Source organism: Schistocerca americana, chromosome 4 (assembly GCF_021461395.2).
Source record: "Schistocerca americana isolate TAMUIC-IGC-003095 chromosome 4, iqSchAmer2.1, whole genome shotgun sequence".
In the NCBI taxonomy this organism is placed as follows: Eukaryota; Metazoa; Arthropoda; class Insecta; order Orthoptera; family Acrididae; genus Schistocerca; species Schistocerca americana.
In genome coordinates this window covers 622,700,473-622,716,393 of record NC_060122.1, presented here as the reverse complement: position 1 = coordinate 622,716,393, position 15,921 = coordinate 622,700,473, and the positions used below count along the sequence as shown (strand labels likewise).

At 43.4% G+C, this 15,921-nt stretch overlaps 1 protein-coding gene and 1 non-coding gene across 2 annotated transcripts in view; one reads left to right on the top strand and one right to left on the bottom strand.

Moving 5' to 3' along the window:
- The window catches only part of LOC124612344 (probable cytochrome P450 301a1, mitochondrial), a 175,267-nt gene that overhangs the window by 108,759 nt on the left and 50,587 nt on the right, over nt 1–15,921 (top strand). Inside the window, exons 4-6 of the mRNA XM_047140498.1 lie at nt 1,787–1,899; nt 4,830–4,946; nt 13,209–13,285. Coding sequence (XP_046996454.1) covers nt 1,787–1,899; nt 4,830–4,946; nt 13,209–13,285 — 307 coding nt within the window. The remainder of the gene's footprint in view (nt 1–1,786; nt 1,900–4,829; nt 4,947–13,208; nt 13,286–15,921) is intronic.
- On the bottom strand, nt 2,291–2,364 carry Trnat-ugu. The gene has a single exon. It is a non-coding gene; the product is annotated as a tRNA-Thr (tRNA).

Genomic DNA, 15,921 nt, shown 5'->3' with positions numbered 1-15,921 from the left:
CTTTATTTCTCGAAGAGGTGCCATTGAGGACCTAAAACGATCACTTCTGGTACGCTTAGTATGGTAGGACAGCAGCCGTTACATTTCTAGTGCGTTATGGCTGGTATGTGCTCTAGCTCGTAAGCGTCCCGCCGGCAGGAGTGGCCGAGCGGTTCTAGGCGCTTCAGTCTGGAGCCGCGCGGCCGCTACGGTCGAAGGTCGAATCCTGCCTCCGGCATGGATGTGTGTGATGTCCTTAGGTTAGTTATGTTTAAGTAGTTCTAAGTTCTAGGGGACTGATGACCTCAGGAGTTAAGTCCCATAGTGCTCAGAGCCATTTTTTTTGGAAGCGTCCCCTTCAAATAAAACGGACTGCTGAGAGATTGTCAAGCCAGCACTCACCAACCATTACTATTGACGAGCTATGGCACGCAGCTGAAGCAACGTGGAATGGCGCCATCCGCGCCCCGTCTGACTCGATACCCAGATATCATAGAATGACTACATAGGTGGCAGCGCCTTGTACTGTGTTTGTGCATAAGTTCGTAGAGTATGTCCATAAGTTTAAAGACAACAGATACACATAACAGAGACTTTACCCATCTCTGGAACCGCGTGACCGCTGCGGTCGCAGTTTCGGATCCTGCCTCGGGCATGGATGTGTGTGATGTCCTTAGGTCAGTTAGGTTTAAGTAGTTCTTAGTTCTAGGGGACTGATGAACTCAGAAGTTAAGTCCCATAGTGCTCAGAGCCATTTGAACTTTAGCCATCAATAGTATAGTATCCTTTACTATTTACGACAGTGTGCCAATGCTGAGATAACTTTTCGATTCCGCGACGATAGAAATCACGTGCTTCTGAGACGAAGAACTCGTCGAACCTTGTTCGTATCGCATTTTTATCCAGAAAGGAAGATCCTTGAAGGTTGCTGGATAGAGAGCAGAAAAGGTGAAAATCTGAGGACACACGATCAGGTGACTAACGTGGGTGCAAGTGATTTCCCAACCCAACACCTGTATAGTGTTTTTCATTAGTTTAGCAGAATGCGGGCTGGCGTTATGTGGAGTAGTATCACTTCACACAGTCTTCCTGGTCGTTGTTGTTGGATTGTGTTTGCTAGACACCTCAGTTGTTGACACTAAATGTCAGCAATGATGGTTGCACCTACATCAAACCGTCGTGTTTCCACCAGATGCATAACATTATCTTTTGTAGAAGTGCGCAAGTCTTTGTACGGGGAGTTGCTGCTTTGTTTGGGTTCGACCATTTCTTCCTTTTCCTTATGTTAGCATAAAGACACCACATCTCGTCACCAGTAGCGATACAGGATACGAATGGGCGGTGTTGTTCACGAGCCATTTGATGACGAGCAAGCAGAGATGCACATACGGCCACAAGTTGATTTTTGTGATTTTGGCCTACACCTTTGGGGTACCCATACACCCGATTTTTGAACGTTCCCCATTGCATGCAAATTAGCGCGACGGTGGAATGGTGAATTTCATCACACCTGCCAGTTCTCAAGCTTACAAGCTTGAGAAGTTACAGCTAGCTAATAGTATGTAAGCTCAAATAGCAATAGTGAACTACACATAAAAATGACAACCAATATGCAAAACAAAAACTCTAGGAGATTATGCAGCATCCTAATACTGAATACTGCATACAACAGAGACATCTAAGACTTTGTTTTCCTCCTTCTACGCTGTAAAAGTACAATAAGTAGAATTTCCTTATTTCCTTTCCTCGTGTTGTAATTTTAATGACAGTGTAGTTTCATTTTCTCTCGACACTGCCTCTGTTGCAGGCGTTCCGCAACGAGGGACCATGGCCGCACCGGAGTGGCCTGCAGAGCATGCTGTACTACCGGAAACACGTCAGGCCCGACTGGTTTCGGGACCGCTGCGGTGTCGCCGTCACGTGAGTACACCGCTAGTCCTGAGTACAAGCGAGGATGCCTCTCTCTCAGAAGGTATCGCATCGCACGTGTCAAAGACTGTCAGCAATTGTGTTCAGCGTTTCTTTCGTCACCTCTCGGTGCAACAATATAATTAAGAATGAAAAACGCAATACTGTTTATGTTCTAGGGGATTAATTTATTTAGTTAACAGGTTTTCCGCTTATATGACCATCATCAGACTTGATTTATCGTGGCCAAAGAAGTTACAATATTTGTGAATAACACTGGAAAGATGTTACTCGTTTAGATTGAAGCACGAACACACAGCAAATGCCAGTTTTTACAATGAACTGAACGCCCTTAGCTGCTTACAGGCGTTGACATACGTCAACGGGGACAGATGAAAATGTGTGCCTCGACCGGGACTCGAACCCGGGCTCTCCTGCTTACATGGCAGACGCTCTGTCCATCTGAGCCACCGAGGACACAGAGGATACCGCGACTGCAGGGATTTATCTCAGGCACGCCTCCCGCGAAACGCACATTCTCAACGTATTGTCCCGCACTACATTCGCAGTGCCCCCGCCCATTATACTCATTACTCGCGGCGCGTTGCCGATTCCCGTAAGAGTTCGGGCACTGTTTTTGCATTCGTACAGAAGAAGAAGATGGTCAAGTGGCCGGTGAGCCTTAACTGTATATATACTAAGTCCGAAAGAACAGATACCATCTCAGTATATATAATGCCATTTTTGACAGGGTAGTGGCGACGCAATTAAAAAGGTAAAAAAGTTGAACGGGAAGTGAATGTAGAGAAAGCAAACCAGAAAAAAACATTAACACAAATCTCCTAAAACGTTAACACTAATGTCAATGCCAAAATAACAATTTAAATTAATTCAACAATCTCAATGAAGTAAAATGAGTTCTTGATAAGAAAACTTATACTGTCCGTCTACTATTAAATATTTGCCTCCTTGTACTTTTCAAAATAAATCTTTATGTGTTATAAATATGCGTGCGTGGGAGAGAGAATTATACGCTATATCAAAACAAAAACCAAATTTACGTTATTATTCCTTATACTAACTGGGATTTAAATATTTGCTACCTTATTTTTAATGCTTTAGGCCCCGAATTAGTTTAATGAATAAAATTCTTAGTGAAAATACTTTTATCATTATGTAAGTACAGCCAAAGCATATTACAAAAATACTCAATAAGAAACTGAAAACTGACTGAATTATGTTACTGTCATTCACTAATGTGCTGAAAATGAGAATATATAATTCAGTTTATGTGAAACTGCGTGCCTGTCTCACCATTTAAAGAAATTTGGATCTGCCGCGTAATGGCGGCGTATTAGTTTGCACCAGCGATTTTATTTCTCGAAGCTGCAATCTTAAGTAAAATCTGAAAAACGTTTAAATGTTTGACATGGAGGGTGTCATTATTACATAAATAGCGACAAAGGTAATGCTTAATACGTCTATTATTCGTATTTCTGATGATATAAATTTATATACATCAACATAAGGAAAACTGTCTAATGTCGGCTACATCCAGAGAAGTTCATTAATGTTCGATATCGTTCATTATTTCATGAAGAAGACCTCAGAGTTGACTGCGCAATGTTCTATTCACAGACTTTAGGGCACATTGTTTATTACACCATGTATTTTTCACAGATATTACGGAACACTATTTACTCTTTGGTAGTTAATTAAAAATATTTTACATTTACTCCCACATAAACAGAGTATATCGCATTTTCATCGTAACAGAAAAATGTGTGTGAAATCTTATGGGACTCAATTGCTAAGCTCATCAGTCCCTAAGCTTACACACTACTTAACCGAAAGTATCCTAAGGACAAACACACACACCCATGCCCGATGGAGGACTCGAACCTCCGCCGAGACCAGCCGCACAGTCCATGACTACAGCGCCTGAGACCGCACGGCTAATCCCGTGCGGCTCCATCGTAACACATATTAATAAAAATAATCAGATGCCACATGTAATGTTCTTCGATGTGATACAATTAACATTTTACATTATTCAACATGTCCATCTATATGGGAACGCTATACACTAAAGAATACCTTGAAGATGTATTATGTGTGGAATGTGATACAAAGAGTAAGAGACAGAACTGACAATTGTAACAACGGATTGTCCAGTCACATTAACAAGACCACCGGTCAAAAGATTGAGTGACTACCTCTCGCAGCTCGAGACGTGCAGGAAGAGTCAGGGGTACCAACAGGGATGTAGAGCCATAACGACTCCATTTCCGCAGACAGTTGCGCTTGGTTTCTCGGTTAAGGATACGTGGCGCTAACAGCCCAATGGAGGTGCTCCCACAGACTCTCGACTCTAGCGCTAACACAAGAGCCAATGGGCACAGAAAGGTGATATGAGACATAAAATTAAGTCATAAGTCACAGTTCTACTATTGTCAATAGCGCAAGTAATAAGATAACAAAATACCTATAGTAAAACAACAATTTTTTTTTTTATTTTTATAAGCCACAGACGATGCCAAATACGTGTTAGTGAAACATTTGCAGCTTATGTAATAGTAAACTGTCAGTTACCAAAGAAAATTACATTTTTTTCGTCTGAAGAAGCAACTCTTGAAAGAATAGCTGCAAATATTACCAATATACACTATCTGAGGACACTAATACTGTGTGTGCCCATCCTTCACCTTTATGACAGCTTGATCTCTTCTGGAGACAGTTTCAGTTAGGTGTGTAAACGTCTGTGAAGGAAAGGAAGTCCACTTTTCTGCAACAGCCGAAACTGGAGAAGGGAGCAATGTTGGACACAGCGGTCTGGAGCGAAGTCAACGTTCTAACTTATCCCAAATGTGTTGCATGGGGTTTAGGACGGAACTTTGGCAGGGCAGTCTATTTCTGAAGTGTCGCCCATGTGTGTGTTGCAGCCAGGGGGAGGAGTGGTACAACTTCCGGCGCAAAGTCAACCAGCCCTTAATGCAGCCTAGATCCGCCAAGCTGTACGTGGGACCCATAGACCAGGTGGCCGAAGACTTCGTCAACAGGTAAGCCGTCATATAAGGCAATACACTGATTTCAACGTCACTCCGTCCTGTAAAAGTTGCAATAGTATCCGCATACGGCCCTTACCCTGTACACCTTCATCGAGTGCACCTTGCACAGAGAATAGTGCCCTTGTGAGATACAAGTCACCCCTGACCATTTCCTTTTACGTTGCACTTTAGGCATAGGAAAGCGGCAAACATTTTTCATCTATGGCGCAATCTGAAAATTCATAAGAGATCCACAGAAATGGCAAGACTTGAAATTCAGTTATACTACATCACATATACTATACGCTGAGTGCATAGAAATAAAACCGAACAGGGAAAGTAGACAAGCAATCATCCTGGATGAACCTGGCCCATTGGAAGCATTCAACACAGAGCAGAAAGAAAACACAGACTCTACAATGACAGGTCATAATTAATGAGCGACACGTTGTCACAAAAATGGAGTAGGTAATATTTTATTAACAACTGACACATTGATGGAGACAGTCCGCAAATGGAAGACAATAATAAGTAACATCAGGGCGTTGCATCTAGCTATAACTGTGGAAGGTTCTTTCTTAAACAGGCACGTTAAAATAGTAATACCGACGCCCTTATACTTTGAATGGTCGCTGAGGTAGTTAGTACGTGGGAAACTGAAAAGTTGTGTGAACGAAATGGACAGAGAAAGAGGAGTGAGGATGGAGGAGTGAAGAGGATATGGACAGAGAGAGACTGGAGAGTAGGTAGAGTAGTAGAGGGAGGATGTAGGAATACATGGACTCAGAGAGATGGAGGGAGGAGATGGTCAATGAGAGGGGGTAGGACTAGATGGATAGTCAGAGGAAGGAGGAGGGGAGAAAGAGATTTACATAGATAACGGGGAGATACGGGAAGATTTCAATTAGATTACATCGTGGTCAGACAGAGATTCCGAAATCAGATACTGGACTGTAAGGCGTACCCAGGAGCAGATATAGACTCAGATCACAATATAGTAGTGATGAAGAGTAGGCTGAAGTTCAAGACATTAGTCAGGAAGAATCAATACGCAAAGAAGTGGGATACGGAAGTACTAAGGAATGACAAGATACGTTTGAAGTTCTCTAACGCTATAGATACAGCAATAAGGAATAGCGCAGTAGGCAGTACAGTTGAAGAGGAATGGACATCTCTAAAAAGGGCCATCACAGAAGTTGGGAAGGAAAACATAGGTACAAAGAAGGTAGCTGCGAAGAAACCATGGGTAACAGAAGAAATACTTCAGTTGATTGATGAAGGGAGGAAGTACAAACATGTTCCGGGAAAATCAGGAATACAGAAATACAAGTCGCTGAGGAATGAAATAAATAGGAAAAGCAGGGAAGCTAAGACGAAATGGCTGCAGGAAAAATGTGAAGACATCCAAAAAGATATGACTGTCGGAATGACAGACTCAGCATACAGGAAAGTCAAAACAACCTTTGGTTACATTAAAAGCAACGGTGGTAACAAGAGTGCAACGGGAATTCCACTATTAAATGCAGAGGAGAGAGCAGATAGGTGGAAAGAATACATTGAAAGTCTCTATGAGGGTGAAGATGTGTCTGATGTGATAGAAGAAGAAACAGGAGTCGATTTAGAAGAGATAGGGGATCCAGTATTAGAATCGGAATTTAAAAGAGCTTTGGAGGACTTACGGTCAAATAAGGCAGAAGGGATAGATAACATTCCATCAGAATTTCTAAGATCATTGGGGGAAGTGGCAACAAAACGACTATTCACGTTGGTGTGTAGAATATATGAGTCTGGCGACATACCATCTGACTTTCGGAAAAGCATCATCCACACAATTCCGAAGACGGCAAGAGCTGGCAAGTGCGAGAATTATCGCACAATCAGCTTAACAGCTCATGCATCGAAGCTGCTTACAAGAATAATATACAGAAGAATGGAAAAGAAAATTGAGAATGCGCTAGGTGACGATCAGTTCCGCTTTAGGAAAAGTAAAGGGACGAGAGAGGCAATTCTGACGTTACGGCTAATAATGGAAGCAAGGCTAAAGAAAAATCAAGACACGTTCATAGGATTTGTCGACCTGGAAAAAGCGTTCGACAATATAAAATGGTGCAAGCTGTTCGAGATTCTGAAAAAAGTAGGAGTAAGCTATAGGGAGAGACGGGTCATATACAATATGTACAACAACCAAGAGGGAATAATACGAGTGGACGATCATGAACGAAGTGCTCGTATTAAGAAGGGTGTAAGACAAGGCTGTAGCCTTTCGCCCCTACTCTTCAATCTGTACATCGAGGAAGCAGTGATGGAAATAAAAGAAAGGTTCAGGAGTGGAATTAAAATACAAGGTGAAAGGATATCAATGATACGATTCGCTGATGACATTGCTATCCTGAGTGAAAGTGAAGAAGAATTAAATGATCTGCTGAACGGAATGAACAGTCTAATGAGTACACAGTATGGTTTGAGAGTAAATCGGAGGAAGACGAAGGTAATGAGAAGTAGTAGAAATGAAAACAGCGAGAAACTTAACATCAGGATTGATGGTCACGAAGTCAAAGAAGTTAAGGAATTCTGCTACCTAGGCAGTAAAATAACCAATGACGGACGGAGCAAGGAGGACATCAAAAGCAGACTCGCTATGGCAAAAAAGTCATTTCTGGCCAAGAGAAGTCTACTAATATCAAATACCGGCCTTAATTTGAGGAAGAAATTTCTGAGGATGTACGTCTGGAGTACAGCATTGTATGCTAGTGAAACATGGACTGTGGGAAAACCGGAACAGAAGAGAATTGAAGCATTTGAGATGTGGTGCTATAGACGAATGTTGAAAATTAGGTGGACTGATAAGGTAAGGAATGAGGAGGTTATATGCAGAATCGGAGAGGAAAGGAATATGTGGAAAACACTGATAAGGAGAAGGGACAGGATGATAGGACATCTGCTTAGACATGAGGGAATGACTTCCATGGTACTAGAGAGAGCTGTAGAGGGCAAAAACTGTAGAGGAAGACAGAGATTGGAATACGTCAAGCAAATAATTGAGGACGTAGGTTGCAAGTGCTACTCTGAGATGAAGAGGTTAGCACAGGAAAGGAATTTGTGGCGGGCCGCATCAAACCAGTCAGTAGACTGATGAACAAACAACAAAAAAAAAAAAAAACAGGGAGGAATAGATGATCAGAGAGAGCAAGAAGAGGAGTTTGACAGGGAGAGAGGGGGAGGAAATAGAGGAGGCGGAAGGCGATGGAACGAGAGAGTGGGAGGGTGAGAGGGACAGAGGAGGTAAGGAGGCGAGAAAGGAATGGACAAAGGGGGGGGGAAGATGTACAAATGAAGGGGGAAGGGTGGGGATGATGTGCAAATGAAGGGGGAAGGAGGAGAAGGACAGAGAGAGGGGGAGACGGTCATAGAAAGGGCGAAGGAGGAGATGGACAGAGGCAAGGGAGGTGAAGATGTGTGCAATGTGACATATTCATATGTGGGTGAAGCCACAGGGAAAAATCTGCGTATACTGTGTGTATAAAAACTCGATCGATTCCAAATCTAGTAGAATACTATTTATCATCTGGAAAGAAGTACTGTGGGGATAAGAAGCACCTAGCTCCTATTGGGGGAGGGAGAAGGATGAAAGCGACTGATGATGCCCAACATGTAGCCTGGCCTGCTCATTTTGACATGTTGTGTGGTAGTATCAAAATGCATTCCATGATATGTGTATGTATTTCGATACTACCCACCAAACATGTCAAAATGTGCAGGCCCTGATATGTGTATGCACATGGGCGTGTCTGAGCAGAGAGAAGGGGATGGAGAAGACGGATAGAGAGGAAAATGTGAAGATAGACGGAGAAATGGAGAAAGGAAAAATCGCTCAAAAGCGGAAAGGCCGCTGGACCTGATGGGATACCAGTTCTATTTTACACAGAGTACGCGAAGGAACTTGCCCCCCTTCTTGCAGCGGTGTACCGAAGGTCTCTAGAAGAGCGTAGCGTTCCAAAGGATTGGAAAAGGGCACAGGTCATCCCCGTTTTCAAGAAGGGACGTCGAACAGATGTGCAGAACCATAGACCTATATCTCTAACGTCGATCAGTTGTAGAATTTTGGAACACGTATTATGTTCGAGTATAATGACTTTCCTGGAGACTAGAAATCTACTCTGTAGGAATCAGCAGGGGTTTCGAAAAAGACGGTCGTGTGAAACCCAGATCGCGCTATTCGTCCACGAGACTCAGAGTGCCATAGACACGGGTTCACAGGTAGATGCCGTGTTTCTTGACCGCAAGCCGTTCGATACAGTTCCCCACAGTCGTTTAATGAACAAAGTAAGAGCATATGGACTATCAGACCAATTGTGTGATTGGATTGAGGAGTTCCTAGATAACAGAACGCAGCATGTCATTTTCAATGCAGAGAAGTCTTCCGAAGTAAGAGTGATTTCAGGTGTGCCACAGGGGAGTGTCATGGGACCGTTGCTGTTCACAATATACATAAATGACCTGGTGGATGACATCGGAAGTTCACTGAGGCTTTTTGCAGATGATGCTGTGGTATATCGAGAGGTTATAACAATTGAAAATTGTACTGAAATGCAGGAGGATCTGCAGCGAATTGACGCATGGTGCAAGGAATGGCAATTGAATCTCAATGTAGACAAGTGCAATGTGCTGCGAATACATAGAAAGATAGATCCCTTATCATTTAGCTACAAAATAGCATGTCAGCAACTGGAAGCAGTTAATTCCATAAATTGTCTGGGAGTACGCATTAGGAGTGATTTAAAATGGAATGATCATACAAACTTGATCGTCGGTAAAGCAGATGCCAGACTGAGATTCATTGGAAGAATCCTAAGGAAATGCAATCCGAAAACAAAAGAAGTAGGTTACAGTACATTGTTCGCCCACTGCTTGAATACTGCTGAGCGGTGTGGGATCCGTACCAGATAGAGTTGATAGAAGAGATAGAGAAGATCCAGCGGAGAGCAGCGCGCTTCGTTACAGGGTCATTTAGTAATCGCGAAAGCGTTACGGAGATGATAGATAAACTCCAGTGGAAGACTCTGCAGGAGAGACGCTCAGTAACTCGGTACGGGCTTTTGTTGAAGTTTCGAGAACATACCTTCACCGAAGAGTCCAGCAGTATATTGCTCCCTCCTACGTATATCTCGCGAAGAGACCATTAGGATAAAATCAGAGAGATTAGAGCCCACACAGAAGCATACAGACAATCCTTCTTTCCGCGAACAATACGAGACTGGAATAGAAGGGAGAACCGATAGAGGTACTCAGGGTACCCTCCGTCATACACCGTCAGGTGGCTTGCAGAGTATGCATGTCGATGTAGATAGATGTAGAAATGGAAAGAGAGAGAGAGGGAGGAGGAGATGGGCAGAAATATTTGGGGCGGGGGGGGGGGGGGGAGATGGAAAGACGTAGGTGATTGGGAAGATGAACATACGTGGGTGAAGAAGAAGACGGAAAGAAAGAGGGAGGAGAAGGAGATGGACAGAGAAAGGAGGAGAACTGTACAATATGTGTGCCGTACTCGTAAGTGGACGAAGCTGTGGATAAAAGTCTAGTATTGAGGTAAATGTCAAAATATTAGCCCAGTGCAAAGGTCAGAAACTAGTTTTTCGTGGAGAGAAATGCGAAGTTGCTCATTCTATGTAAGATAAAAGAATGGTATGTCTCGACTATTCTACTAATCGACCACAACTGGAGTCCGTTATCTTATACTTGTATTCGGGCATAACAATGAGCACAGTTCTGTAAGGGAACGACCAAAAACTCTTACTGTTGGTAAAGTTAATGGTAGGTTAAAATTCATTGGTAGAATACAGGGGGACTGGAGTCTGTTTGCAAAGAAGAATGCACAGATAACATTTGTGTGACGCATACTTGAATATTGCTAAAGCGTACGGGCCATATGTCAGGTCGCAGATATTGGGGACATGGAGCGTGTACAAAGTAGGAAGGCGCGAATAGTTTGACCAGCGAGAGAGAGGGAGTAACAGACATGTTGAAGAATTTTAAGTGGCATACAATCGAGGAAGCGTGCATCTTGCGATAACCTGTTCGAGAACCGTCCTTTAAGGGCGAAAAATACCAATATTCTTTAGCTGCCTATTTAAAACTCCGTCCAGGCGAAATTGAGCAGATATCATTTCGCATTGTGGCGTATCTGCAATCGTTGTTAGCACGATCCATCCATGAATGCTACATGAATGATCCTCAGTAAGGATGTTTAAAAAATATTCGCCCAATTTTAGACTACCTATTCTACGTGAATTGAGGTAAAATGTGGAGTGAACTATAATGAAGGTAAAGCCTGTGGCGTAAGCCTGTGACCAGGTTATTGGCCTGACTGCAGACAATTGCAGACTTTCTTCACTGGGCACTAGGAGTGGAAGGCTGGTGAGCCCACGGGCCGGCCGCCATTTGATAGCAAGCTGAGTGGACCTAGAGCTGCCTTGGAGGGAACAGGATAAAGAAAACTCCCCGCCCGTATCGTCACTGAACACGGGACCTCCAGGGGAGGAGTCTAGTACTCTACCTGTTACAACACCACTAAGAGTTATTGACGGATTAGAAACTTTTTATTCTCAAAAGAACCATCCGATTTGACAAAGGTGTATATTTTACTCGTCGGCACACACAACCCTGCGGGCACTTTCAACAGTATGTTTAGTGCAAAAGTTCTCCTTTGTCCTTCAAAAATATGCAATTTGCCCACCATATAAGACATGCAAAAGGTTTATGGGATAAAGATCTACTTTAGTTGCCAGTCATTTCTTAATTCATTCGACGACCGGTTTCGAATAATAAAGCTTCGTCTTCAGATGCCTACTAATAGTTGTGGGAACATAAATGTGTGGGCTGTAGGTTCAGTCAGTTCCTTGTCTCGTGCTGTCCAGGCATGCGCTGTGGCTCCTCGTCCAACACTCCCAGGCGTTTGAAGTGGCTGGTTCCCCCCCCCCCCCCCCCCCCCCCCTCTCCACCCTCGGCAGCTCCATTAATTCATTAATTATTTGGATGCATCTTAAGATGAAGCTTTGTGCTTCGAAACTGGTTGTGGACCTTTATTCTACTAATATGTTCCTCATTTTGTATGAGAACGGTAGTCTAACTCATCTTCTTTTGTTCAAATGTTCAAATGTGTGTGACATCTTATGGGACTTTTTTACTGCTAAGGTCATCAGTCCCTAATCTTAGACACTACTTAACCTAAATTATCCTAAGGACAAATACACACACCCATGCCCGAGGGAGGACTCGAACCTCCGCCGGGACCAGCAGCACAGTCCATGATTGCAGCGCCGTAGACCGCTCGGCTAATCCCGCGCGGCTATTCTTTTGTGAACGTGTCCGGAGTTACTGCCTTCACTGCTGTTGCTATGCTTCCAAAGTGTTAGAATGAGGGCACATAAATGGAGTCCTTGAGTTACCACAACATAAAAAGACATACTAAGAAATCCGAGGGATTTTGAGGCCAATGTGGCATTGCTGGTACCGTCCGCGAATGCTTCGAGCTATTAGATGTACTGTACTATACTCTCGACGAAAATCTCGTTGCACAGGTGTGACAGTTAAAAAACTGAATTGCACCTGTTGAAACGGAGAATGTATAATACTTTTCGTTCTCGTATTATCGCTATCACGACTCACTTTGCACATTGCGCAAGCGAATGATCTCTCTGCACCATGGAGTCGTTTAAAATTTACACCAACTTTCTACATTCAGTTGTGTAGAAGATGTCTTCTGTAATGGGACGTATTTTCTAAACATTTTGTACATGGTACTGCGAAATGTATGCGTAGATGTAGCTCAAATGAAATCATTCTGTAGTGCCCTCGGTTTTGCTGCCGGACCCTAATATCAACACGATTGTCCGCCATCATCAGGAGGAACGCTGCTACAGAATACCGCTGGAAACTGCCGGAAACCGTCTTCCTTTTTAGACCACCATACCATACAGGGTGCATGCGCGGGCAACCGAAGATGCTACAAGGCTTGTGACGCCACACCTAGCAGTACACCGACGTCAACTACACAGCATGAGTCATGTAAGACGTACACACCCCTTTTACTTCGTGAATGGTTGCAGATATCGAAACGAAGATTCCGGCAAATGATAGTGCGCAAATGATAGATACTTCACCTTTTTGTCAGACGATGTATATTTTTGTCTGGTACGTAATTATTTTGAAGCAGAGTAACTACATAATTCTGACCCAAATAATATCAATAAACTGAAGGGATTTCTTTCCCCACAGGATGGTTCTGCTCAGGGACGAAAACCTGGAGATGCCGGACAATTTCCTTAACGAGCTCTACAAGTGGGCCCTCGAATGTAAGTAACATAAACAATTTATCACTTAGACATTCCTCAAAGCAGTTGTGATTTATAAAGTTGAATACACGATTCTTAAAAGACTGGATGTCTAAGAAAGATAATTCTCATGTGTATTAAAGTCACCGAAATTGCTCCTCGTTATTCACATTCATTGTAAACTTTCCTTTTCAGACGTAGCAGGATCATTATAGAGACATAATGTAATTATGACCTATTCAGTTTGTGGCACCAATTACCATTATGTTTGTGGAAATACTTTTGTAAAATTAAAGATACCTGCAGTATGCATTCACCAAACTGACAATCAAGTAGCAGATGATGCAAAACTACTGCTATCTGGGCCGGCCGCGGTGGCCGTGCGGTTTCAGGCACTTCAGTCTGGAGCCGCGTGACTGCTACGATCGCAGGTTCGAATCCTGCCTCGGGCATGGATGTGTGTGATGTCCTTATGTTAGTTAGGTTTAAGTAGTTCTAAGTTCTAGGGGACTAATGACCTCAGATGTTGAGTCCCATAGTGCTCAGAGTCATTTTACTGCTATCTGGTTGCCATCGCTCCGCAAATCTCTTAGCGTAACATCTTCGTTCTGCTCTTCCACTGAATTTCCAAAGCTCATCAGTTGCATATGTTTGTGGTATGGCTGTTAGTGTCATGTTCGCAACGGTTTTGGCCCGCCTAAATTAAATTAGCCCTACATTGGAAACCAACAAATGGGAACAACATGTGGATTCGTTCCTCAGGCTACGACAGTACTCCATTTTAACTCAGTCAGTATCATTACTGCGAGTCCAATAGTAGGAAAAGTAGAAAAACTGAATACTGATATTTAAAAAGAACTCTCCAAGAAAAATATGCAAATTGAATATATAAATAGAACGCAAATGTTTACTCATTAACCTAAATTTAAGATTGGCAAAATGTCTATGATCTGACTCGAACTCGCTCCCCTATTTATCTGACGGAAACACTAAGTGGTAGATACTGATTAGCATCGAAGATAAGACAGCCACGATCCTGATTGGCACTGACAGTAAAGAGCTCTGCAAGTAAACAAATAGAACTTAACTCATTTACTGTTGAAGATTCCCTATCTGACGCACCGTGGTGCTGGGAAGAGCAGTTGTGCAGCACCAGTCTGCTTGGTGCTACCGTCAGTCGTGAGGACGAAGTGCAGTGCGTAGGTAAAAATTCTGACGTGACGCGAAACAGCGACTGCAAACTTCTAGGGACGAAGGGACTTCCGTACAATTCCGAACAGGAATCAAGAATTCTGCTTGCTCTCAACCAAGAGCAGAGACTTGACTGAAGTATACGGTAGTAAAGAAGCACTCTGTAATGCATCAGTCTCCACAAAGCACCACAGGTTCGTTTCTCTGCTCACAGAGAAACAAATGATGCCGTTCCTAGTGACGAAATCAGGACTTTCGAATCTAATGGTGAGACTGTTGACGGACGCCTTGCCAGCAGGGTCTCAAAACATTGTCCACCCGTCGCGCGCAGTGGCCAGTTTACAGCGATCCTTACCTCGTTAGCGTGAACTCTCCTTGCGGCTAATCACTGTGCCCGCTATAAACGGAATACCTACGACTCTGTGAGTCATGAAGTTATTAGCCAACTGCCTCCAATTCATGCTCGGTTCGGTAACAACTTCTAGAACAAATAGTGACCCTCCTCTATCTATAATTCAGCCAACCAGACACGTGAAAGTTTTGATTTTAGTAAAGGCGTGTAGCAAAGTGATAGTGTCTCCACTGTCCTATTCAGTACAGCCCTCCATAGTGTAGTAAATAAAATCAACAAAAGAGGCACCATATTTATGAAAACTATCCAGACGTGTCCATACGCTGATGACACTGTTATGCTAAACTTAAGTCCATCGAACAAGCCTTGGAAGGCCCAACGGTGCCGACCGGCCGCCGTGTCATCCTTAGCCCACAGGCCACACTGGATACGGATATGGAGGGGCATGTGGTCAGCACACCGCTCTCCCGGCCGTATATCAGTTTACGAGAACGGAGCCGCTACTTCTCAAACAAGTAGCTCCTCAGTTGACCTCACAAGGGCTAGAGTGCACCCCGCTTGCCAACAGCACTCGGCAGACTGGGTGGTCATCCATCCTAGTGCTAGCCCGCCCGAGAGCGCTTAACTTCGGTGATGTGACGGGAACCGGTGTTACCACTGCGTCAAGGTCGCTGGCGATGACACTGTTATAGGAGGAAGAAATATCAATGTAATCCAACAAACACACCAGGCAATGGAAACAGAAGCATTAAAAATTTGCCTCACAGTAAATGGAAACAAAACGTACGGTAACGTCACAATCTGAGGCCAGAAGAACCCCTAAAAACCTAAGCATCAAAAGGAAATGCTTCAAAGGTGTGTCCTCTATTAACTACTTGGAAGCCCTAATAACAAATGATAACAGTATTGGAAAGGCTATAAGGGCAAGAATAGAAGTAGGGATCAGAGATTACCTTGCAAATATGCAACTTTTCAAGGAAAACAAGGAAAACAAAACTACTAAAATATAACTCCCTATTCCGCCCTGTTATTACGTACGGGTGAGAGGTATGGACGTTGACAGAACGTGATATAAATGCGCTAAGAACCTATGAACGAAAATATTACACAAAAT